This window comes from Leuciscus leuciscus (assembly GCF_965113295.1).
Source record: "Leuciscus leuciscus genome assembly, chromosome: 20".
In the NCBI taxonomy this organism is placed as follows: domain Eukaryota; kingdom Metazoa; phylum Chordata; class Actinopteri; order Cypriniformes; family Leuciscidae; genus Leuciscus; species Leuciscus leuciscus.
Genome location: NC_138744.1, coordinates 21,707,641 through 21,734,509, shown reverse-complemented (window position 1 = coordinate 21,734,509; position 26,869 = coordinate 21,707,641). Strand labels below are relative to the sequence as shown.

The 26,869-nt window shown below is 36.6% G+C and overlaps 2 protein-coding genes across 3 annotated transcripts in view; one reads left to right on the top strand and one right to left on the bottom strand.

Moving 5' to 3' along the window:
- The window catches only part of creb5b (cAMP responsive element binding protein 5b), a 73,020-nt gene extending 63,905 nt beyond the window's left edge, over nt 1-9,115 (top strand). Inside the window, exons 11-12 of one of the 2 annotated variants that reach the window (XM_082150002.1) lie at nt 2,277-2,385; nt 3,297-9,115. In XM_082150002.1, the coding sequence (XP_082006128.1) occupies nt 2,277-2,385; nt 3,297-3,421 (234 nt within the window). In that variant the 3' untranslated portion in view covers nt 3,422-9,115. The remainder of the gene's footprint in view (nt 1-2,276; nt 2,386-3,296) is intronic. The other variant, XM_082150003.1, reaches the window with a different exon arrangement.
- A 1,482-nt stretch (nt 9,116-10,597) lies between these two features.
- Nucleotides 10,598-23,619, bottom strand: cpvl (carboxypeptidase vitellogenic like). Its single transcript, XM_082150004.1, has 13 exons — nt 23,503-23,619; nt 23,039-23,250; nt 22,721-22,839; nt 22,442-22,556; nt 21,394-21,452; nt 19,955-20,034; nt 19,802-19,868; nt 19,586-19,708; nt 16,024-16,155; nt 13,057-13,155; nt 12,786-12,959; nt 11,168-11,350; nt 10,598-10,896 (listed from the first exon to the last, which is right to left on the bottom strand). The coding sequence occupies exons 2-13, from the start codon at nt 23,220-23,222 to the stop codon at nt 10,792-10,794; spliced, it is 1,440 nt and encodes a 479-aa protein (XP_082006130.1). The 5' UTR covers nt 23,223-23,250; nt 23,503-23,619; the 3' UTR covers nt 10,598-10,791.
- Nucleotides 23,620-26,869: the final 3,250 nt, after the last annotated feature.

The following is a 26,869-nucleotide window of genomic DNA, read 5'->3' as shown; positions in this document are numbered from 1 at the left end:
TTACTCTAGACCACAGAAGCTCATAAACACCCTTCATTTGACAGCTGAAGCTACTGTAGATGGAGAGCAGACGGGGACGGCTGTGAGGAGGGAAGGGTCAATGGGTTATTGAGGTCTATAGAGTAACCAGAGCACAGCCCAGCTGCAGCTGAATGTGTGGTTTGTAGGCCAGTAAAACCTCTGAGCATCACGGGACATTTCGTGGTTTCCATTTGAACGCGTCCATTTAGGCTCTCAATAGACCTTGAATCTGCATAGAGGTTTACCTGAAAGATTGATGCTGTGTGGATATTCATGTAAGTCTATTTTTGAAGGATGTGTTGAGTACATCCTGCATTGCCCACAACTTAAACCAGCCTAAACTGGTTTTCAGCATGGATGTTTCAGGTGGTTTAGTTGGTTGGCCAGCCGGTCTCCCATTCTAACCATATGACACGTGTCCAAAGCCCCTCTAAAACCTGGAAACCAGAACAGCCTGACCATCTTTGGGTGGTCTTTCTCCATCATGCCACATCATTCACTCTATGCTCTTTTCTGACCTGAGCATTACCCTGTCTTGCCCCGGGACAAAATAGTGAATATTTGCTGGTTGCACGTTTGTGTGGTTTGAGTCTTTCAGTTAACACCACCAGTCTTTCAACTTTAACCACTAGGCAACAACACATCTCAAAAGTTCCTACTAGGGCTAGGTGATCTAAGAATACTTCTGATATATTTAAAATATATTTTGTTGACAACTTTGTGAATATTGCAAAGAGTTTATTTAGTTTTTAATTACATTTTGTGATTCATCTTGGTCTCATGACTTGAATCAGTTCAAGACAGTTTTAGAAAATCAGTTCAAGACAGAGTCATTGGCATAGTGACAGAGAAATGTTCACTGATATATTTACAGTAAAATACAGTAAAAACAGTAAGTATGCTGACTTTTCAGCAGTCATTACTTTTGAATTTTTTCACATTATAAATATCACTTTTGATCAGTTTAATGTATCCTTGCTGAATAAAAGTTTTTAAAAAAAGAAAACGGTTGGATGACATTTAGCAGAAAATATGTAGGCAAATATTTCTGTTTATTCTGATGTCTACAGTAGCTGTACTGGAGCATATAAATGAAAACATAAAATCATATTCTTCTTTTTATTTAGTAAACTAATGTGGAAAAAAAAACATGCCTTTTTTGTTGCAATGTTTACTGTATTTTGCATCTTGCATTAAACAATGCAAATTAAATGAGCTATAATTGAAATGAAGGTTCTTCTAATAAAAAAAAAATTAAAAAAACTTTTTAATCCAAGCAATATGCATCAGTATATATTTTATATAGTCAAAAGGCTGAAAAATATTGAGATATAATTTCACCCAGCCCTAGTTCCCACCAACAATAGAACAAAACATGTTAAATGTGTTTGTTTTTCTTTGTTATTGCATAGTTTGACGAGATGGGACAGAATGCTCATAGACACCCTGGCACTCCCATAATTCCACTGTTCAGGCTTGTTTTGTCTTTTGGGAAATATTCACCCCACAGTCACAAACATGGTACCTGTCAAAGCGAGGATTCTTCTCCACCAAGCATCCCTGAAACGCTGCCATATATTCATATTGGTTCTGCTTAATCGTTTAATCAAATTCAAGAACACTGTGTGATCAGATGCTCGTGTTTCCCACAATGGTAATTGCTGAGAATTCACCGCCTGTTCATTATGAGGTTTTCTAATGAGACCCAGACTTGTCTGGCCTTTAATTTAGTGTGTCTGCTGGGAGGTTTGACGTGAAGCTGCCAATACAGCCACCAGAGACCTTTTTCCCAACATGTTTGTCATAATTATGTTAAGTATTGTATGGTTTATGACAAAAACAAAACATCATAAACATGTGTGACTTTGTTTAGATTTGTTTGCATACTAAGGAAGGAACCAAAGGGGTTAGCTCTCACAAACGTGATTTCCCCAACATGGCTTGAATTTAATTTTAAACTATGAAGGCATTTCAACGGACAGTAATTCTTAAGCAGTCAAATCCAGGCCAGGCTGTATCCAGGAAACTTGTGCTTTGTGAAATATACATGTTTTTAATCTGTGAAATAATGAGGGACATTTAGTTTTGCTTTAACTTTTAGTTGCTACACACCAGAAAAAAAAAAATTTGTTTTATGTCTGTTGCCAAAGTGTATGATTGGATTGGATATTTCACTAGCAACAAGTTATTGAATTCCTGTAAACACTGAGGGACTTTTTGTAAGTGTTTGATATTATCATTGTGTTTGTTGGCAGAGCGAGGTCACCATGCTAAAGAATGAGGTGACACAACTGAAACAGCTGTTATTGACACATAAGGACTGTCCCATCACCACCATGCAGAAAGAGTCTCAAGGTTACCTCAGTGAGTACTATCACGCACCCACACGGCCAGGGGTGACATATTACGTTATAACAGATTTATATTGTTTGTAGGACACACCCACTGATATAGATACTTGTGACATTTTTTAAATGTATGGAGGCTGTCACTCCCTGGTTATAGGGGAGGGGAAAACACACTCATTTTCTCAGTCACTGAACAACCTGTTGTGGTGTTTATAATGCAGGAAATAGATATATTGTTTCCATTTTCATTTTGAAGTACAGTAAATGCCTTCAGGTAATGGGCCCTGCCTGTCTTTCTAAACTTCCAAATTCATTAATAATACAAGATGTGAATATTTAAATATTCATCTAAGTGTGGTGTTTATTATCTTTACATTATTATTCAGTCTTCTCATAGGAAAGAAAAAACACAAATGAGATCTCTTTATTGATACTGTTTTATTTTCTAGACAGCAAATAGAAAGACATACAGATGGATGGATGGACAAATAGACATATGAATGTATGGATGGAGTCAGACAAATAGATGGATGGATGGACAGATAGACATATGGGTGGATGGATTAGATGGATGGATGGATGGATGGATGGATGGATGGATGGATGGATGGATGGATGAATGGATAGACAAACATACTGATGGATGTAAGGATGGATGGATACATTAAGTGTTGGACACGGATGAATGGATGGATGGATACATGGATAGACAGACATATGGATGGATGGACAGATAGAAAATTCTACAGATGGATGGATGGAAGGAAGAACAGATGGACAGCAATACAGATGGATAGATAGACATATGGACAGAAGGATGAATGGATTGACTGAATGAACAGATGTGACTGGCAGACAGACAGATATGGACAGATGTCAGACAGCTGGACGCACACACACATCTTCATCTCTCCTCTTGTCCCTCAGGTCCAGAGAGCAGTCCGGCAGGGAGTCCCACCCCTGTAACCCAGCAGCAAGTCATCCAGCACAATACCATCACCACCTCCAGCACGGGACCCAATCACCGCACAGATATTAACCCCATCCACTAGAGACTCGACCCCCTGACGACACCCCACCCCCCCTTACACGCTGGACATCCCGACTGCAAACTCTGGACAGACACACACCTCTGTGCCTCTGTGGCAGCTTTTTCGTCTGTTTGTAATTTGTAAATGTAAACTGATTACCATTTTGTTTAGTTCTGTGTGTTTTATGTTACCATTTGAGTCCGCTTAAAAAAAGGGAGTCGGCATAATTCATCGGGCACCATCTCGCTTGTCAAGAACATCACTGATGGGTTGTTACATCTGCTACATCTGTTCCTGGATTACTACTGGACAACTGCCTTTACAAATGGCAAAATTCAGATAGCTGGAGAGCTTTTGCTATGAATTTTCCATTGCCAAAAAGATCTTGTCCTTGCGGTTCTGTTTATTGTAATAACAACTACTCTCACATTCCCCTTTTTATCTAATTCAAAAGGATAAATTAGGAAGGGCAGTCTCCAACAGGGAATTCGTAATGAAAGTAACCTGAAGCAATATTAATCTGATTGTGTTCACTTGCTCATTCTGACCAGAATTTAGATCAGATTAAGTTCAACCTATTGGCTCCTTTCATTTCAGATGTCATATCAAAAGTTATCTTTTTAAAACGAAACAGCTTTGACTCCTTCGCTGGTACAGATCATGTAAATGGAATGCATTTATCAAGCTCACACAGGCTCCTGTGAGCATATGCCCCGCTGAACGTGTGTGAGATTTCAGAGTATTCCCAAAGTGTTGAGATCACAGCTGCAATCATGTAGCACCAGGAAAACATCTAACTTGGCATTTAAGTCTGAATGTTTTAGAAGATGCCATCAGCTGTTTCATTTTAAGATGGTGCAACTTCTGGTCAGATTTACCCCTGGTCCTCATTAGTTTGCACACTTCTTTTACTGGCAGTCATTTCAGTATCTGTTTCGGATAAGTATGGACTAAGTATTATGCACATTCTTGAGTAAATTTTTATATATGTAGTATACTCATAGATGGGCCTTCCAACCCTGTCCAAAATGCTCCTCAAGTGCGTCTCGCACCAGAATAATGCCATGGAAAACTTTTGGAAGGATTTTGCTTCACCTGAGGCTATGGAAAACTTCCACGTGAGCCAAATGCGTTGTTAAATGCTACTTTACATCAGCTTTCGTTTTGGCTCAAAGTATTGTTTAGATCTTCCTCAGGCATTCTGACTGTGAGATAAGATTCATTTAATACGATTTATTGTGATAGGATATATTTTGATACATCCCAGTTTAAAGTTCTGGTTTGTTTGCTGCCTAGGAAATCTTGAGGCTTTCTTCTTGACATGGACCAAGGTCAATTCTGCACTTGAATATAGTCCCTACGAAACTGTCAAACCCCTAAAGGTTCTGGAAATGTGCTGTTGAATTGGAGATGTTAGTATAAAGCCAGCATCTTACTGTTAGGGGCCGTTCACAAAAGAACACGTTATTACGTTTAAAACGCTGGATTAAGCACGAAAGGCTTGGAAAAGAATGAAGGTTTTTGAGACGCATTTTTGAAAGTTGAACTGCTTACAACTTGACGCAGCATTGAGTATCTGTGTAGCAGATGTTAACATTGAAAAATAAAGGGTGCGTCTCAATCAGCTCCCAAGTTTAGTAGTCAGGGCACTAATCGGGGAGTCTGCCATTTTAAGGGCCACTTCCAGTTCACTGGAACGTTCACTCCCTAAAAAAAGCCCCCAATGCACCACAAAAACCAGGGAGCATCAATGGTCCCTTACCGGAAAATACGTCACATTTTCTGAATCGCAAAACATACACGTCATGACACGCAACAGAAGATTCTGTACTTTTAAAAGATATCAGTCCTGCTGTTGTTGATAAATAACAAAATGCAAGTATGTTGTCGGAAACGTCCCAATGTGTATGTGTAGGAAGTCAGGGTTCTCAGCAGTGCCCGAATTTGTGCAAACAACATACACTTATTCACAACCTAGGGAGCTGATTGCCCAGACAGCAACATAGTGTAACAGAGTACCAGTTGTGGGCCGGATCTGGGCCGACACTATGTTGCTGTCTGGGTGAGATGCACCCAAATAAATGCAGCGCAGTGGAACGTGAAAACGCGTTCTGTGTGAACCGGCCCTAATAATGACATTCCAATGTGTACTTGTGCCCTTTGTGTAATTTTAAGGGATGCGTGTGCAAAGTCCCGTATACCTCATGAGTGTATGATGGACTGTTAAGATGGCCCATTAGATTTTGGATGGATAGATTTTTCACTTACAAGAAATCCTAAATCCCTTTAAGGCTGTGAGAAACCAAACTGGCATCAACGAACTAGCGGCGACAAAAGCCGACATTGTTTTCGCCTTGCGTCTGCCGCTTGAACACACCGCAAAGACTACATCCAACGGCCAACTAGCATGTACGTTCTGTGAGAGGAAATAACTTTCCATACCAGCAGTTGGCAGTCTGTATTCGTCATTCAAAAAGGGAAACCGGAACTAGGACTGCTGAAATACAAACCGCTTGCTTACCATTTTGAAATATGAATCATGTTGATCACTTTCTTCATTCCAGGCGGTCATGTTTTTATGAAAATATTTGCATATTGGAATGCGAATTTACATGATGTAAAATAAGAAGAGCCTTCTGTGTGTGCACTCTTGACTTTGTGAAGTATCTTCTCGGGCACTGGTTCCCTAAGCCGAACAGCCAATTAAGAGTGATCTATTTCACCGACTGCCTACACAGATTCAACATGCTCAATCGGCCACAAATCCGCCGATGGGGTCCAACTAAAAACTGAGCTGACAGATGTGTCGGCTTGGTATGTTACGGCCTTTAGTCCTGTTGTTCTTGTTTAACTGCAAATAATGATGCAATTTGGTCCTATTTTGTTTTTCTCTGCTGCGAAAATGTAGCATTTTACTATTTCTTCGCAGGTACTGATCTAGACCGATCTAGACACTGCTTTCCAAATGTCACTATGTGCCTGAATATGTCTTAAATACTCACATAGCGAAGAATGTCAGCCCTTAGTAATACCTTTATTAGTACATTTATTTTCAATTCAGGTTGAACTTCAAGGCCTTGACGTTGTTTAGCTTTTTTTGTAATGACTAATTACTAGTGTTTTAATGCAGACACTGTTTTGTTTTTGGACTCTTTTTGGTGTTTATGGACTCTTTTACCTTCTTCAACCAAGGAGGCCTGTGATGAGAACACAGGCCAGCTGGACATGTATTAGCATCATGCGGAGATATGCACCAAAATGTTTCCCCTCTGCCGAAAAAGGGCCTTTCTTCCAGCAGCTAAGCTCAGAACTTTGTTTCATGTTTTTCACAGTTTGTAGAGGATATTTCATCCCTCCTAAATGGAACATATTGATTCCCACCGCCTTTCCTCGCAGCACTGTGTTTGGAACATGAGCGTGCAAAACGACCTCCACATTGAGAGGTGGAAATCTTGTAGCTGTCTATGCACTTTGACCTCTGCGCAGCAGAGGATGGAATAGCCATATAGAAGACTCAGCGATTCCCAGTTCCCACACCAGCGAGAGCCAGCCACTGTCAGTCTATGGAGCAATGCAACTTGTGTGGGCTTACCGGAATGGAGCCCGGAATGGGTCGCCCAAAGAAGGACACGATTTAAACCCTGAAGGCTTGGGTTTGGCGGGCGTTCAGTACGGTGCTCCTGTAGCTTTAAGACTTTAAATTGTCCCTATAGAGAAAGCCTGTTTTTCACACTGTGAAAAGGGTGACATCAAGGTGAACTGGAAACATGATTGTGCTTTTATTGTTGATTTTGTTGGACCTTTCAGTAGATTGGTTGTTTCCCAACATCTCAAAAGGATAGTTCACCCAAAAATTAACATCATTCTCTCATAATTTACTCACCCTCATGTCGATTCAAAACTCGTATAATTACCTTTATTCTGCACAACACATTTTTAAGAATGTATGTGTTTTGTCAGTACAATGAAAGTCAATGGGGTCCAAACGTTTCAAGCTCCAAAAAGGACATAAAGGTAGAGTAAAAGTAATCCAAACTTTAGCGATATGATTACTTTGTATGGTGAATAGAGTGACATTAAAGTGCTTATTCACTCTCAAATCAAATCAAAACTATCAAATGTTTAAAGTTTTAAAAAGGGCATAAAGGTATTAAATATCAAATCATTTATTAAATATGTTGGCACGTCAGTAATATCAAACCTTATTGGTTCTTGTGTCATGACATCATGTGGCTCACAAGAACCAATTTGGTTTGATATTACTGACGTGCCAACATATTTAATAAATGATTTGATATTTACTACCTTTATGCCCTTTTTAAAACTTTAAACATTTGGACCCCATTGACCTTCATAGACAAAAACCATTGAGACATTCTACAAAATATGTTCTTTTGTCTTCTGCAGATAAAGGTAATTCAGTCTGGAACAGCACAAGCGTGTGTAATGGTGCGGTAACAGTTTTTTTCTGCTAAATGAAGAAATGTCAATTTCAATAGAAATCGATAGGAATTTTGCATGTGTTCTGGAAATCCCCCACACTGATGATTCGCCACGTTGACTAACACAAAGCTGCTTCGATTGAAATTGTCAATAGCCTAGAGATGTATGAAGCACAACTCATACAGAAGGACCTTTTTTGCCTGCAAAATTTCACTGATGTGATGATAGATTTTGTTTTGGGTGAACTATCCCTTTAAGTAACACAAGCCACCATTCAATGTTCTTTTGTGCATGTAGCATCATAATCTGGTTTCAAATGGGATTCAGATGACCACATGAGGTGCGAGTTTAAATGTTTTTGGATTGTGAGCTTGAAGGTTAACTTGAGATCTGTGTATGCATGTATTTTCACTCCCATTGTCATCTCACAAGTTTTGCATTGTTTAGCCCAACATTATGATGTAATACTATGGTGGGAGGGGCCTGCTAAACAGCAGTTTGCATCTTCATAGAGGACTGAAAACAGTTGCATTATATTTCATCTCCTGCGTCTTTACATTTCAAAGCAAGGTGGTCAGGAGCGTGTCGACGCAGGGCCACGTCATCTCTTACCCAAGCAACATAACATACAACACATTGAACTGGAAATATTTCAGTTGCTCTCATTGAGTAACAGACATTAATCTCAAATTGTTGATTTGGCACCAGTCCTTGTTAGGATGGGTGGATGGATGACTTTTGTAATAGCATTCTTATAAAGCGGAGGGAGATTTTTGTGTGTGTGCCTGGGTATATGTGTGCTTTTGTGTGCATCGTTTTTTTTTTTGTTTTTTTTTTAGGTGGAGGACAATGAATACACATTAATAAAACTATAATTGTATCATTGCAACAAAACTATAAATATTGTATAAATTCTCATTAATTTTTGTAATCTTGTTCCTGTAATGCAACCACCTTTCTTTTTGAAAGGAGTACATGTTTGGTACTTGTTTGTAAATAATGTTTGCATAGCACTTGCCGTCTTCAAATGTTCGCCTGTTCATTTTCGGAGCTGAAACATTGTAATGTTTGTTACGCATATTGAATTCATGAATTCACACACGCTTGCATAACTTTGTATATTTTATATGTTTATTAATGCCTTGAACAGTTTGTGTTTATGCAAATGTACAGATGTGAGATCACAACAGCTATATTACAATATGAAAATAAAGCACTTGTTCTGTAACAAAGCCAATTCATGATTTTGTCACTTACAAAAAAACTGTAGCTTGTGTATGTGTATACTGTATATATATATATATATATATATATATACACTCTACACACACACACAGTCAACTTGTCATAATATATATTGCACAGTATTTGTCATATTCTTAATTATTCCACATTTTTGACTGTATTTATATTGCAATTTAAAGTAGCAAATAACATACAAAAATATTTTATTCAAAATGTATGCACTAAAAATTATTTGACCATTTAATATACTAAAGAACTCTGGTTGACAGTTTTGGTGAACATAAAATACTTGATTTATTCAAAAGATATACATCAAGAACCTATGTGCTATACCATGTTGATAATCGTTCATATTAATGGCTCATAAAAAGCAAACATGCTTGACACGAAATGAAGCCCTATTGTGAGTGAGGGCAGAATTATGCAAATATATTAAATTACCTGCATAATAATAAGAAAGTAAGCCTTAAAATGCTATTATATTCCTAGGATGAGAAATATTTCAATAGTGAAAAATGCAGAATTTCTAACAGCTATGTAAATTAGTTGACACACTGAATGACACCAGTGATGTTAAATAGTAACACATACTGGTGCAAATTACAATTTATATAGATTACAATATAGAGACAATAACATTATTCAAATTTATGAATGTGCCATATAATTATTGTAATGTATGAATAATAATAATAAATAAATATAAATATATTTATAATTTTTATAATAACAATAATAATTGTTATTGTAATTGTTAGTATTATTATTAGAACAAAATATAATTACCTGATTTTCAAAAGACTCAATCTAGTAATGTTTGAATTGAATGGTTGCAAAACATTTTTTATAAAAACCTTAAACTTATGGTCAACAACCAGGTTTGTACAAATTGACATAAAAGAACAAAGTATAATCTCGCATGAAGTAGGCTAATACAAGCGCCATATACATTTTTAACCGCATTCACCGATCTAATTAACTAGACACGTTTCGTTTTATACAGTCAGCTGTCGCCCCCTGTAGGACACACAGAGGAAATGCTGTCAAAAATACCGAGGAAACAAATGGCTGAGAAAATGTATTACACAGAGTTAATTAAATATAAATGCATTTCATTTTATGGAATGTTGTGGTATTGGCAAATATATTTAACTTATTTTGTTAATAGCACTGCTAATACAAAATGAATCGGCTTCCTGTGGAAGTAGGTCATACCTTTCTTGAATGTTTACCTCGGTCTCACTTCCTCTTTGTGGTTTCGTTCTCTCATCTCCTGTGTGCACTGAAGCGCATACGGTTTTTGTTCTACAGTACATTACAATAAAGCTACTGAAACAGTCTCACCATTATTATTATTATTATTATTTTACTTGTTATGCAAATACGATGGATGGCGAATTTGAACATTAAGCATCAGAAAAGTATTGCTAGATAACAAACTAAAAGTACTGATCACACAGAATAGATAAAAACATCCATTTGGGTTCAAAAAGACAAGACAAAAAGTAGTACACTATACTCAAATCATACTTTAATCAAAAAGTTACCATGTACAATAAAACCATACACTTTACACACAGACCAATAAAAATATAACCCCCAACCCTTTCTTCATTATAGCACACAAACGATTGCATTAAAATTACACTACTGAACATGGATTCATTCAGTGATCACTTTACATTCTAGTTGCTCTTAGTGTATCAATGTGATGAGAATCCCTCTGTAGAAAGGAATCTATCAATCATGACAAATGATCTCTCTGGTTGGTCATAAGGCAAAATGTGCCCGCCTCCCCTGACAATTACCTGAAGAGAAGAAAACAGAGAGGAATTCATTATCAGCCAGCTTTCTATTGTATTTCTGAAATATTCATGTATTTCTACTACATTAGCTGATGCCAAATAATGACAGTAATATCATTTAATTATAGAAAGTAATATTTATTAAAATAATAATATGGCGAATTGAACAGCACATATTAGTATGGCTGTTAGCTGATGCCAATAATTTCAAAATTAATCAGCCAATTATATATATATTATATTATATTGATCTACCAATACTGCAAAACCTCACCTGAAAGAACTCTTTCACTTGTCGTACGTAACCTGCCACTTCAGTGTCACTGGGCTGGACCTTCCAGGGGAAGCGCATAGTTTTTTTGTACTCATCCGCTCCAGACCAGCTCACGGTGGGCAGGAAGCGCTCAGTCAGAGGGGCCGCAACGATGACATCAAGCTGTCCACTATAGATCAACACCTGAGTACACAAACAAATCAGTCCCACAGTTCAATCCAAAGTGGGAATTACTCCGGAAAAGGAAGACATGTGAAGACCCCAATGCTATTTAAACCCACAAAATGATTTGACAAGAATGATATCGACAGGGTGTATCTAAGAGCTGGTCCTTTTTACAGATATGGGGTCTAATAAATTTGATTTCAAGAGACACTTAACAATACAAGTAATTCAATTAACCAAAAACAGGGCAAAATATTAACCAACTTTACACAGGCAGTTGGATCATATAGTGTTTTATAATTCCAAATATTAAATTTACTTCAACAAATGATTCCCCCTGTGAAATACTTCAAACTATAGGCATGCACTCATATAACAAATCTGGCCAATAACGATAATCTGATTGTTATACTCAGTCGATATTAAAAAGCTGGTCACACTTTAGATTAGGGTCCAATTCTCACTATTAACTAACTATGAACTATGACTTTTGCCTCAAACTCCTAATTACTGCTTATTAATAGATAGTAAAGTAGTTGTTAAGTTTAGGAATTGGGTAGGATTAGGGGATGCAGAATATGTTCATGCAGAAAAAGGCATTAATATGTGCTTTATAAGTACTAATAAACAGCCAATATCCTAGTAATATGCATACTATTAACCAGCTAGTTAATAGTGAGAATTGGACCCTAAACTAAAGTGTTACCAAAATTCTATATAATTTTATTTAAATATAAACAGATTAATTATCCATTTAACAATTAAAAAACATAACACTAAAACCTAAAATCAACCTTTTGAAATGGCACATTTCAAATATTATATACTGTATCTATTAACCTATAAAGCCTACTGTATCATATTTGATACGCAAATTTTGAAGGCCTCTAAATTATCAACATGATCAAAACTTGGCTGAAAATCCTGTTGTACACTATCTTCTATATGCCTGCCGTCATCTGATTGATAGTTCATACTTTTTAAGTAAAAGGTCATTAGAATCATTAGCCGCTTGTTCTCATTGCTTTCCCGTTCCATGCCCGGCCTGAGAACAGTTTGTAAACATGGTGTGCCAAACCTGTGAAATCTTTACTGATTTATACATACAGTAGTCAACATTTGAAGTGGATCAAAACCTTTCATCAAAGTTATACATGAATTTTGAAGAATACCCGTTCTTGTCTTAGGACAACTTTGATAAACTTTTTTGATCCACTTCAAATGTTGACTACTGCAGTAAAAGTAAGACTAACTTTTATATTGCTAGTAATATTTCACCTAATTGTGGGCCACCAAATAACTTTGATCTTCACATTATCCTATATCATACTATGAGATAATGTATCAAATATGATATTCAACAAAAAAATGCATATGCAAACTTTTTTTAATAGATTTAAAAAAAAAAAAAGGATCTAAAAATCAATAAACTCCCAAACCAAAGTTTGCTCACTCTATAGTTGTCCATGAGGACGCCCAACCAGGGCTTGATGGACTTCATGACATCCTGAAGCAGGTGCTTCTCAACCTCCGAGCCGTCATTAAACGTAAGATTCCCGACGTGGATGGAACGTCGAACATCTGGTAGAGTCACAAATGCAGAAAAATACTCCTGATCTGGAGGTTCCTATTTAGAAAAGAAAAACAAGAAAAAACATCAACTAGCCATTCAAATCCAGACCACTGAATTCCCGCCATTTGCTTGTAATAAAATATGCTGGTACCTGACACTGCATGTAGTTGAAGTAGTTGGTGCAGCCAGTGACGTTTTGGAAGTATGAGGGATAAGGAACAAGATCACCATTCAGTAAGCTGTCAAACACCTGAGGACAGACGAGATGCTTTCAGAACTGATGAATTAAGAAGCCCCAGCGCCACAAATTCAGTATGTCCGAGAATAGGGCTGGGCGGTATGACGAAATATATCGTGGAGAGGATTTAAAGTGTCCATCATTAGAGATTTTGATATATTGTTTATATCGTGGCACGTAAATGATCAGCGTATCCCAGTACTACTTAAAGTTATTGACACTGTATACGCTGATTTCACGCAGCCGCCATTTTGAAATCGAAAGTGAGGCTCCGGTGGGAAGAACCCTGAAAGTAAACAGTGTTGGGGTAGTTACTCAAAAAAAGTAATTAGATACTAGTTACTTCTGTAAATTGTAATGAGATTACTTTACTAGTTACTGCATTTGAAAAGTAACTTCACTACTTATTACTTTACTTTCCCATTTCTTAATTTACCCTGTAGATACGGACAAACATCATAGTCCTATCATCACTTAGCCTGTCCGCATAGTGTTTATAAATGTAGCCTATACAAAATGGCATGTAAAACCATATGAAAGAACAATATCCATGTCTGCACAAAGAAATATGCCTCACTGTAAAATCAACAAACAACAGGATAAAGGACAAATGTCCACGGTGGTAGACACATAATCAGGGCTGGACTGGGACAAAAAAAAAAATCGGCCCTGGCATTTTGGCCATAATAATAATAGCACACTAATAGACATATATTGTAAAACAAATGCACTGAAAAATAAAGGAAACTTTCACAATTAGTTTTGTACTAATTTCTATACTTGAAAGAGATATAATCACATGATCTTTTATTTTGACGGAAACTGCATCAAGCTTTTATTTTGGCGGAAAACATGGTTTACAAACGCGTCTCATTAAATTGATAGTAAATTACGGTAATCGTCAACTATGCAGATGTGGAAATAATGCGTTACTGGGTAATGGGTTCCTACACTCATGACAAAGCCTATAAGTGTTTTGAAAGTAACTGTTAGTTCTGCTTACCGCAGGCTCTACATTTTCTCATCTCTGTCCTTATCCTCCTCACTATCCTCATCATCAGCCACTGGAGCTGATGAAGGTCCTGCTGCTGCAGAAAACATTTTGACAAATTTTTACAGCGTCTGCTTGAAGGGCCTGTGTCTATTTTTCACGCTATTTCTCTGCACATTCATTGCGACAAAAAACAGAAAAAGAAAAAAAGTATGAGATGTTGGCCCAAAAGGCACGTCAGCCCACTGGGAATCTCCCGGTAGTCCCGATGGCCAGTACTTGCTGCCTGGGCATAGAGTGCATTTCACGCGAATATTTTTGTCCTTTCGAGCAATAAACTGAAAGTAATGTGAATATCGCCACTGGCCGAAACCCCGACTACCAACCTGAAGCTGCTGCCGCGATTTACACTATTGGATGTTAATATCCAATATAGGATATGTATATAGTTCATTCCTGCTTCTTTTTTTACTTTCTGAATTATATATAAAAAAATATTTTATTTATAAATGAATTTCACTGTATATAGTCTAAAGTATTTGTATGTACAGTTTTAGAATAACTCATTTTTTACATTAAACACAACAATACGCCATCGCATTCACGACTCTCCAGTGATTAAAGGCGACACTTCCGGTTTTCTTCCCACCGGAGCCTCGCTTTCGATTTCAAAATAACGGCTGCGTGAAATCAGCGTATAGTGATAAAGAAATGCATGAATGCATGAATTGATAAAATAAATAGTGGAAAGTGCATGACGTTAAAAAGTGTTAAAGGAATAGTTCACTTAAAAATAAAGTCATGAGAGTATTCTAGACTTATATTTTTGATATTGTCTAGTCAGGATCTCAGAATTTTCCACTGATTTTGACACAAACTTCAGAGTACATTTTGTTCAAGTGGTAGAATGTTAGGCCTAAAGGAGAAGCAAGGTTAGATGTTAGAGTTATGATTAGTTTGATATACGGTTTACTATTTTATTCATTAAAAAAAATCCATCACAGGTCCATCAACTGTTTGGTTACAGAAATTCTTCAAAATATCTTTTGTGTTCAGCAGAAGAAGGAAATTCATACAGGTTTGAAACAACTTGAGGGTGAGTAAATGATGACAGAATATACATTTTTAAGTGAACTATTCCTTTAAGTGCAATAATCCATGAAAAACTAACTCAATGCGTTAGTCGCTGACTGTCACACACCCAAAGCAGCTTCTCTCAGACAGCATGCAATCCCGATTTCAACTCTCTTTAGCAGCTTATTGCACTTTAATGCTCAAATAAACACAAAATTATGTCAAAATGGCCATTGTATGGATCATTCACTTAAACACAGTCATTCATATCTTAAGTGAATGTAAACAGTTGGGTGAAAACCATATGTTTTGATTGGATGGTTTGCTATATAGCAATATTGCTGTGATGTCATGTGAGTGACAGGTTGTCCCGCCCTCACACAAGTAAACACATCAGAGTAGAGATGTCATAGCAAGTTATTTTGATTAAAGATTACGAGGGCACACGAAAAAATAATGACGTGCAAGAATACATAATAAATACGGTAAGAATTTATATATATTTAAAAAAATTATTATAAATAAATAAATAAATAGGTCAACTTTGATTTCATGGTGACTTTAATGTTAAATCAAACATCAAAAGAAAGAAAAATCACTGACTGCTCTTGCCTGAATAAGATTTAACTCATACTGTGAAGACTGTGCAGTGTTTTATTTTTACATTTGATTATTCAATTTCTGTAGTATTTCTCACTATATGTTAAATAAATGTTTATTCTTAATATTTTAGATTTATATTGTTATAGTGAAATAAAATTTCTCATATCATGATGATGTATGATTTTGGTCACATCCTGAACGCTGACTCTCACCTCAAAGGCCTCCACCCATCTCTGCTCCTGGATGAGTTTGACTCCTGCATCCGTCTGCATCTTCACATGCTGCCTCTGCAGTTCATCCACGAGACCAGTCTGATAGAGGAAATCTGAATAGCCTCCCAGCATCTGAGACAGAGAGGATCGACAAGATTAAAGTCTGCACATGAACAACAGTCAAAGTCAAATTTATTTGTATAGCATATTTCACAATACACACTGTTTCAAAGCAGCTTTACCGAAAGTCAAGTACACACTGCAGTTCATTTTGTTTGTCAGTTCTCCAACTTGTCCACTGGTCACCAGATAACTTTTAAGAAAATTGCATTACAAGTATTATCCTAGAGATATATGCCATTTGGATATTATATGGAACATTTACTTAATTCATCAAAGATTTTATTAAGTTATCTGGTGAGCAGTGGACCACGTCAGAAATTCAGTAATTTAACTTAATGGCAATGAAAATGACCTATTAATTGTCATTTAAGTGAAATTACTGAACTTAAATATACAAGCTTGAGAAAAATGATCATTCTATAAGAAAATTTCAGATGGCACTTAAGAGGCTTTTGCATCTGAACTCTTCATATACCGTTCAAAAGTTTGGGGTCAGTAAGATTTTTTATGTTTTTAAAAGAAGTATCTTCTGCTCACCAAGGCTGCATTTATTTGATAAATACAAACAAAAACAGTAATATTGTGAAATATTTTTCCAATTTAAAACAGCTGATTTCTATGTGAATATACAGTAAAGTGTAATTTATTCCTGTGATCAAAGCTGATTTTTCAGCATCATTACTCCAGTCTTCAGTGTCACATGATCCTTCAGAAATCATTCTAATATGATGATTTCATGCTCAAGAAACATTTATGATTATTATCAATGTTGAAAACAGTTATTTACATTTTTATTTCATGATGCTATGATGAATAGAAAGTTCAAAAGAACAGCATTTATCTGAAATCTAAAGCTTTTGTAACATTAAACACTACCGTTCAAAAGTTTGGGGTCAGTAAGAATTTAAATTTTATTTTGGGGGGAAATAAATCAAATAAATCAATACTTTTATTCATCAAGGATGAGTTAAAATGATCAAAAGTTACAGTAAAGACATTTATAATGTTAGAAAATATTCTATTTTAAATAAATGCTGTTTTTTTATTTATTTCTATTCAAAGAATTTTGAAAAAAATTAAATTGTACACAACTGTTTTCAACAATGATAATAATAAAGAATGTTTCTTGAGCATCAAATCATCATATTAGAAAGATTTCTGAAGGATCATGTGACACTAAAGACTGGAGTAATGATGCTGAAAATTCAGCTTTGATCACAGAAATAAATTACAGTTTAAAATATATTAATATTTCACAATATTACTTTTTTTTTATTGTTTTTTATCAAATAAATGCAGCCTTGGTGAGCAGAAGATACTTCTTTTAAAAACATAAATAAAATCTTACTGACCCCAAACTTTTGAACGGTAGTGTGTGTAATATATATATATATATATAAGGCACATATATGAGCGGGTCCAAGAACTTCCAAATGAGTTTTAAATTCATGAGATTTTTATTAATTTAGCCCTCTATGGTTAATTCTCGATGTTATGTATGCGCTTGACTGCGCGCGGGTCGAGTAGCTTTCAAACCCTGGAGCGGCGCAGTGTTGCCATGGAAACGGCGCAGTAAACACAACTGACAGCAAACTCCATCTCTCGCTGTTGTTTTCACTGCTTTCAGGTGAGTTTAGTCTCTAAAATCACACAAATAATACACACAACTGTTCCTGACACTTTTCTTACGTGTTATTGGCACACATCTGTTGAAAATAGAAATATTTTAGTGTCTTCGAAAAAGTCCGTTAGCATCTCACCCGTTTTCAGAAGAGGTAACTTAAGGTTAACGTTAACTGTTAGGCTGGTTTAACTGGTTTAATTGGGATACAATTTTCTAAAACATAAATAATACTAAATAATAGATGCATGAGATTACATTCATAAAAAGAAAACAAAAAATGTATTTCCTTACAGCGAGAGTGTCAGACAACGCGTTATACTCGCAGTTCAGCCGCGGCTGACTGGATTGAGCGCCCAGCAAAGCGTCAGTAAGCAACCAGTCTGATCACTGCCATTTGACTGGTTTAATTGGGATAACTGGCCCCAAAACATCAATCATATAAAAGAATAAATGCATGAGATTCCATTCATAAAAAGAATGCATTTCCTTACAGCGAGAGTGTCAGGCAACGCGTTATACTCGCAGTTCAGCCGCGGCTGACTGGATTGAGCATCCGGTAAAGCGTCAGTAAGCAACCAGTCTGATCACGACCATTTGACTGGTTTAATTTAGATAAAATTCTCTAAAACATCAATCATACAAAAGAACATAATCATATCAACATATGCATAATAAATGAGCTAAGAGAGGGAGGAACACAAAAACTGGCAAAAATCAATGGTTTCTGAAACTTGCCAAAGGCAACTAGCCAGCCACTGACAGGTCACGTGATATGACAGAATCAGACTGGCAGGTGCCAACCAGCCACTGACAGGTCACGTGACATGCCAGTGGGCTTCTGCCAGCCAGCTGAAGATTCTAAAAACGTGTGTTGTTTCTTTGATGGAATTGCTTTCAAAACAACCCCCCAACCACCGCCGGTAGTTGGTCCATTACCACCGCGGTGGTAAAAAAAACTGCCACCGTCACAGCCCTAAATATAATAAGATAACCTTGTTTGAAATACTACATTGACTGGGTTAAATAGAATTGCATTACTAAAAAGAGACTAAAATACAATTTTCATTGACTAAAACTAGACTAAATGTCATCAGATTTCGTTGTGGATAATTCTGACTAAAATGCTCAGACTTTTAGTCGACTGAAACTTGACTAGACTAAAAAGAGAATGAACGTGACTAAAACTAATAAAAACTAAAATTACAGCTTGACACAAAGACTAGACTAAAACTCAAATTAAAACAGGCCGCCAAAAACAACACTAGTAGTGACAACCGCATTTACAAAAATTTGACGCGGCGTATGGAAACAAACTGGTTGTTAATGACGCATTTAAACGAACGTCTCTCTGTATGTGCAGTGCAAGAAAAAAAAAAAAAAAAAAAAAAAAAAAAAAATCACAGTGAAAGAGATACATGGCTTTATATTGAAATATATATATATATATATATATATACTAAAATTTCATGACCCGCATTTGCCCATATATTAACTCTATAAGCTTCATTGCTTTATGAGCCCTAAAATGCTTATGATAAGAGGACATGGCATCACTTCAAGAAAGCGCTATGCAAAGCAAACTTCCAATCATCACAATTGTGGGAGCGAGTCGTGTTCCATACACGCATGGATCGATAATTTAGGGTACACACTCCCACATTTAAATGCGGTTGTCACTACTGGAACTTTACAGCGTGTACATGGCTACTGTTATGTTTATAATGCCTTTAGAGCAAGTTCAGTGCAATAGTTCTTCTGTACATCATAATTATCAGGAATGTGATGTGTTTTAAAGAAAATATCCTTTTCATTTACCAGCTCAGGGTCACACAGACCATCTCCAATGGCCACTCCTTTGAAGTTGATCTGCACTTTGGCGGAAGGATTGTTCTTGTGGATGTAGTAGCCAATCGCTGGAACATACTTTCCTGCATATGACTATGGGTTTAAAATGTTAAATAATGTAAACAACACTGTGTAAGAGAGTAGGATTTTAATTGTTACAATCCAAAATGAGGTCCCTTTCCTCACCTCGCCTGTAGCGTAGAACGGATTAGACTGGAACTCACTGAATATCTGGAAGAATTGAGTCAGGGCACTGAGGAGAAAAAAAAAAAAAACAGTAATATATATCACATGCATCTCACATTGTCTACATATACAGTCATTTTTTTGCCATTGTACCTATACAAGTCTCTGCCCACATCATCCTGGTTTTGGGCAAATCCTCGGTCATCCTCAGTGAAACTCCATCCTGTCCCAACCTGAGAAATAAACCACAAACAAGCATTTCAGATCAATAATTTAACTGAAACCTAAAGACACTGGTCACATGTACAGTATGAGTATATTTGCAGTAGGGCTGCAATTGATTTAAAAAATGCGTTCTGTCTTAAAGAACAAAATTGTGTGCAAATTAGATTCTGTGTGGATGACAATCAAGACAGAACGTGTATCCTATATAAAGACGGATTTATGCATCAATGCTCTTTAATCATCTCACTTTCAGAAATATATAAAAGTTTGGGGTCAGTAAAAATTTTTATGTTTTTAAAAGAAGTATCTTCTGCTCACCAAGGCTGCATTTATTTGATTAAAAATACAAACAAAAACAGTAATATTGTGAAATATTATTCCAATTTAAAACAGCTGTTTTCTATGTGAATATACAGTAAAGTGTCATTTATTCCTGTGATCAAAGCTGAATTTTCAGCATCATTACTCCAGTCTTCAGTGTCACATGATCCTTCAGAAATCATTCTAATATGATTATTTGATGCTCAAGAAACATTCATTATTATTATCAATGTTGAGAACAGTTGTGTAATTTTTTTCCCCAAAATTCTTTGATGAATAGAAAGTACAAAAGAACAGCATTTATCTGAAATCTAAAGCTTTTGTAACATTAAACACTACCGTTCAAAAGTTTGGGGTCAGTAAGAATTGTAATTTTATTTTTGCGGGAAATAAATAAAATAAATCAATACTTTTATTCATCAAGGATGAGTTAAACTGATCAAAAGTTACAGTAAAAACATTTATAATGTTAGAAAATATTCTATTTTAAATAAATGCTGTTCTTTTGAACTTTCTATTCAAAGGATTTTGAAAAAAAAAATTACACAACTGTTTTCAACATTGATAATAATAATAATGAATGTTTCTTGAGCATCAAATCATCATAATTTCTGAAGGATCATGTGACACTGAAGACTGGAGTAATGATGTTGAAAATTCAGCTTTGATCACAGGAATAAATTACAGTTTAAAATATATTAAAATAGAAAACAGTCATTTTAAATTGTCATAATATTTCACAATATTACTGTTTTGTTTTTTTATTGTTTTTTATCAAATAAATGCAGCCTTGGTGAGCAGAAGATACTTCTTTTAAAAACATTAAAAAATCTTACTGACCCCAAACTTTTGAACGGTAGTGTGTATATATATATATATATATACAAAAAAAAGAGGGAATTTATGAATTAATTTATAAATACATTATCAAAAGAAATCTTTCATAAAAAAAAATAAAATAAAAAAATCACACAGAACAGAATAAAACAGCCTTAATTTACAGACATATCTATTTGAGTCTAATATAATGAATACACTGAACTCACCGGGTTGTCGATGTAGAGAACCGAGTACCGTGATGTCCAGGGGAAATCTCTATAACCCACTGCAGAAAGACAGTAAAGGGTCAGACCATGCAATCTTTAGAAGGAAATTTTATATATCGAAATCAGAAGTGATTTTAAAAAACATAAAAAGAACAGGGTTTCTTTATTAAAGTTTAATGGAGTCTCCCAAAAGAAAGAACTGATTCTGAATTGCCTGAAATGAGTTGTCAGCAATTCCAGCCTTACTTCCTTTGGAACACATTTGCATAAAGCAAGCCTATGATCTTCATTGACTGCCTGTGAACAACATCTACTCTGACCCGCCCTCAAACACTGTAGTTGTAGCTGAGGTCTGGAAGAGTTTGTTTCGTGTTGTCGACATGTCAAGACACGCTCTTAGCAAATCTGGTACAGTAAAATGGACGGCATCGTTACAGTTCATAGTTCATAGGATGAAAATAGGTCTAATAGGTTAGACAAACTTAGTCCCGGTCACGTTGGAAGTTGGAAGCTGGGGACTATTTTCAGGCGCTGCGTCATATCATTACGCCTGCTGGACTCATGGTACGGCAGCAAAGTTTCTTGATTATCACGCAGGAATGAGAGTTTAGTTCCCAGCCATATCAGCCCAGAAAATCGCAACTTTTCATTTTCCTTCTGTCTTAGTACATGATGTAACTACAGAAGAGTCAAGTTTTAAATAGGAAAAATATCGAAACTGTTTGGTCATTTGTTTGAGAGAGATGCTAATGGTCCTGTCCGATTCAATGATCTATGCTAAGCTATGCTAAAAGTGGTACCGCCAGACCCGGAGTTCGGCTGAATGGATTCGAAAACGGTAAGACTCAACTGTTTAACTCTGGGTGAGTTGTAAAATGAGCCTATTTCCAAAAAAAGTGGAGTATCCCTTTAAAATAGCACAACAGGGGCACTTTAAGCAAAACAATCCTTTATGGCCTAAGAACATCTATAATTGAATGTGCATAAGACAGAAACAACATGCCACCTCCAACATATTGGAACACAACACAGAGATGTTTGTACTCACATGTGAGGTTCTTATGTACAAAATATGGGCCGTGCTCCACAAACAAGCCGAACATAGAGGTGCCTCCAGGTCCTCCCTGCAGCCACAGCAGCACCGGAGCCGTCTCTGGTTTCTCCTAAACAGAGAAGAACATGCAGTAACACATCAGTAACATCACACTATATCAGACCCCTGAAAGCACCTGACTCGAGTGAGGTAGGTGAAGGTCAGCAGATCGGTCTTATCTTTAGTGCTGTTTGTATGCAGTGTAACAAAACCAAGTGTATAACTTTATATTACCTGGGCAGGGAAGAACCAGAAGAATAGGTTACTGTTGTAGGTCTTGTTCACAGTGAGATATCCTGAGAAACTCTTGACATTGGCTCCAGGAAGGGGTCCCACCAAACTAAGTTTTTTGGCTGCATATTCACAAAACATAAATTAATTTGTATACGCATGCAGGTCAGAAAGATCAGTGAATTATGATAGCAGTTTTTAAGTCACCATGATATATATCAAAATGGACATTATTTATAAAAAATTATGAAAGATTTGCCCACATAATCTTTAATCAAAATTATTCCTCTCCTTCTTGTACTGACATCTCTTCACACATACCTTCTTCTATCTTGCCTTGCTCCAGATAGGGGGTGAGCATCAGAGGTTTGCCCGGGTCAACTCCAAAATGTGACCCGCTCACACGGCGTGATTTGCGGCAGAAGAAGGAGGAACATCCACGGGAGCAGACAGACCCCAGGACAGCCCAGAGGAACAGCAGCCTCAGCGTTTGCTTCAGCATCATAGAGATACAAGTTTAACTGCAGACAGCACTGAAATATGACACAGGGATCAATGATCAAGCATGATATTAAAAGGATCATATAACCTGCTCCCTGTCTTTACATGTCTAAACATATCAGACGAGAGAAGCAAATCCAGATCTCAAGTCAGATCAACTTACAAATGCGACACGAGTTACATAAGAACATAACAGAAAATGTGATAGGCTGTTAAGAGTTGCTATCAAATCATACGTGCTAATTCAAATACATCTATTCCTCATCATCGATAATAATAGTTACCTTGAGTCCAAATGGCAGTCAGAAATCCATAAACAGTTTGCATCGGCATGAATCTGAACTGAAGTCAGGTTGTTGTCACATGACTATATGGGCGCTGTGTCATGTGATCGCAGTGAACCAGGAACTTCAGTAGAGAACATTGACCCCTAGAGGACCATTTGAGAGAAGCAGTCCCCAACACACATACCAGCTTTCCCCCAAAATATTCAGTAATGCATTTGTTATGCTAGGTCTCACACAAGTGAATATTTCTTAGGGTTGCTTTATTTTTAAAAGTCCTTTTCTGACCACAAAAAGTCACCGAACATGTCCACTGCTATAGAACACAAGTTGAACTTTTCCTCAAAAACAGAGCATGTTGTCACACTATTTTTAGAATGGAACCTGTCATTAAAATGTCTATTATGGACTTCTGAGGGGAATCTAACCAAGTATAATATATATACATATTATATGGGGATATATATATATATATATATATATATATATATATATTCTCCATATATACACACAAACATTGTAAAACAATATGAAACAAAAACAATTTCATTAAACAGAAAAAAACCTTGTTTTGACCATTTTGTCGGCTGAAATAAATAAATAGTATAAATTCACAACATTCAAAATACATGTAGGCTAGTACTTGCCCCAATAAAACTTGCCCTGACCTGACATTTATGAAAAGGCACCCTTGTGTAACAAGTCACTGCTCACTTGAGAAGCATGTAATCCTAACCTTTGGGATGAGTCGAGCCATAACTTTATAATGTCACAGCACACATGAGAGATAAAAGGGTGATTCTGGCCTGTCTGTCTTGACATTGTCGACTGTATTAAACAATTAATGTCATGCAACAATATCATAAGTTTGGCCGATACGTTGTGATAAATATTAGAGTAATTCATTTTAAATATAAAATAATTGTAATGGGCAAAAATGTAATTTTTAGCTGTGTCTAACATTGCATATAAGTGGGTTTACTGCATGATTTCTCCCTATTATAAAAATGTAAGATTCCTTAAAATTGTGACACCCAAGAAATAACATAATTTGGGCCCCTTCTAGAGCATGACAAGTAAATCATGCATTTTTAAACAAACAGTAGTGTTGACTGCATTCATCAAACTATTAACTTTTAATGGTTATTTCTAGATAACCACATAAATGAGGGGTTTAAACTGTATTTTATACACTAATTGCAAACCTCATAGAAAATGAGTAGCAAAAAGCAGCTCATGTAATATATAGTTTGACCTCTTGAGAATGAAAATCAACATTTGCTGAAGGTAACTGACAATTTGTTGAGACATAAAAAGTGTAATTTCTTTTCTGGACCTACTCCCATATTCGTGGAAAGTGCTACATGCTTTTCAAATGGGTGTGACAAAATTACATGTTTTAAAGTGTACAGTGACATCATGTTATAAACGGCTACAGGCATTTCATGTGTTTAAAATTAGTTACTTTTCATGCTAGGTTAAAGGGGATCTATTATGCAAAATTCACTTCTACATGGTGTTTGTCGGCAGTGTGTGTACACAACCACCTTATAATGGCAAAAATCCACCCACTCCTCTTTTTTTTAATCCCCATAAATCATAAGCAGTGTCTCTTGCAGTTTTGCAGGGCGGGGTTTATGCTAATAGGGCAGAGTCCATCATCCATTGTGGGCGGGGCCTGTGCAATGTCCTGCCCCCAATTGCTGATGGACTCCGCCCTATTAGCATAAACCCCGCCCTGAATACACAGTCACATATACAGTACGTGTGTTTATGTACATGTTTATCTCCTCCCAGAGCATTTAACAGCAGCATTCAAGCAGGGTTCTCAAGTTTTATCAAAAGCTTGGAGTGAGATCACATGCGGTTAGGGGAGGAGCCCTAATGGAGACTGCATTTTGACTGCATCAATAATAATGTATACGATGGGCTATATATTAAATGTTCTAGCCTAAAAATGTTAGACGAGCTTTCTTCCAACTTACCTTCTCCGTTCGCGCGATGTTGTTGGTTCCCTAGTAACGAAGGTACGGTGGCCGAGAATGTTCCGTCAACTTCCGTGTGTTCGCGCATCTATGTTGCCTAGTAACGAACGCAATCTGGCCGAGATACGTGCTGGCGGCAGGAAACTTCACTTTGTGTGCCTGCGCCTCGTATACAACGTTATATATAAAGCTTGCAGGACAACTTGGTTGCATTGCCTTTTCAGCGTGAGAAATACACGGTGTGGCGTGTGAGCGTGTGAACTGGTTGAATTGCGTGTGTCTCACGGGCCACGGCCAATGCGTGAGACTTGAGAACCCTGAATAAGAAATGTATTCTTATTAGTATTAAAGCTTCTAAAGTTATTCAATCAAGAGCAGTGAGTGATTTTCTGTTTTCTTTTGTTGTTTGATTCATATTAACAGCATATATTGCGGTAGGTACTATAAATTATGCTGCTGTTGCTTTCACTTTAATACACAGGTCTAATATACACATGCAATTTAGCTGTTTACATTCACAAACATAACAGACTGTGTTTATGCGAACTTTGTGTGTATTTGACAGTTTACGCGCAATGAGACGTGAAAGAGAACTTAGTTTAATACTCATGGGACGTGCCGTCTAACATCCAGCTCTCTGTGCGCGTGCTTTAGATGTGTGCGCTCAGAAAACCACTTAAACTGATATGGCTTTTTAAAACGCATGCAGATAATAAACTTTCATGATGATGAAGATCTGCAATGTCACGTGTGCGTGACTGCGATAGATAGAGATGATAATCAAAACCAAACAGATGTTTTGTAAGTTTCTGGCAGAGTATCAGAGGCACAAGCTGTAAAGGCTCCGCCCTCTTCTGGAAAGCAAGGTGGGGAGCAGCAGCTCATTTGCATTTAAAGATACATGCACGAAAATAGCATGTTTTTCCTTCCATCTCAAAAATGGTAATTTACAACATGGTATAATAAATGATCTGTGGGTTTTGAGCTGAAACTTCACAAATACATTCTGGGGACACCTGAGACTTGAGACAGCTTGTAAAAAGGGGCATAATAGGTCCCATTTAACTTTAAGTTAGATACCAGTTTATCAAGCATATCTAATAGGGTTTAGCATCTAATGCTTTTTTAAAAGCAATATGGAACACTAAAGTGTTCTTACTCTACTGTGTATTAGTGTTATAGTGTATTAATGTCAAAAAGCACAGGAAAGCAGGAAAGTTTTGTACATCTAACATTTTTGAACCCCACTAGGAATGCCACTTTCTTATATGGCCACAGCACACAGTCGAGAGGCATGTAACTAAGGTTTACAGCATGGTCAGGTAGACAGGAGGAATGCGCGCGCTCTAGTGACGCGCGTCTCTTCCACTTTAAGAAGGCGG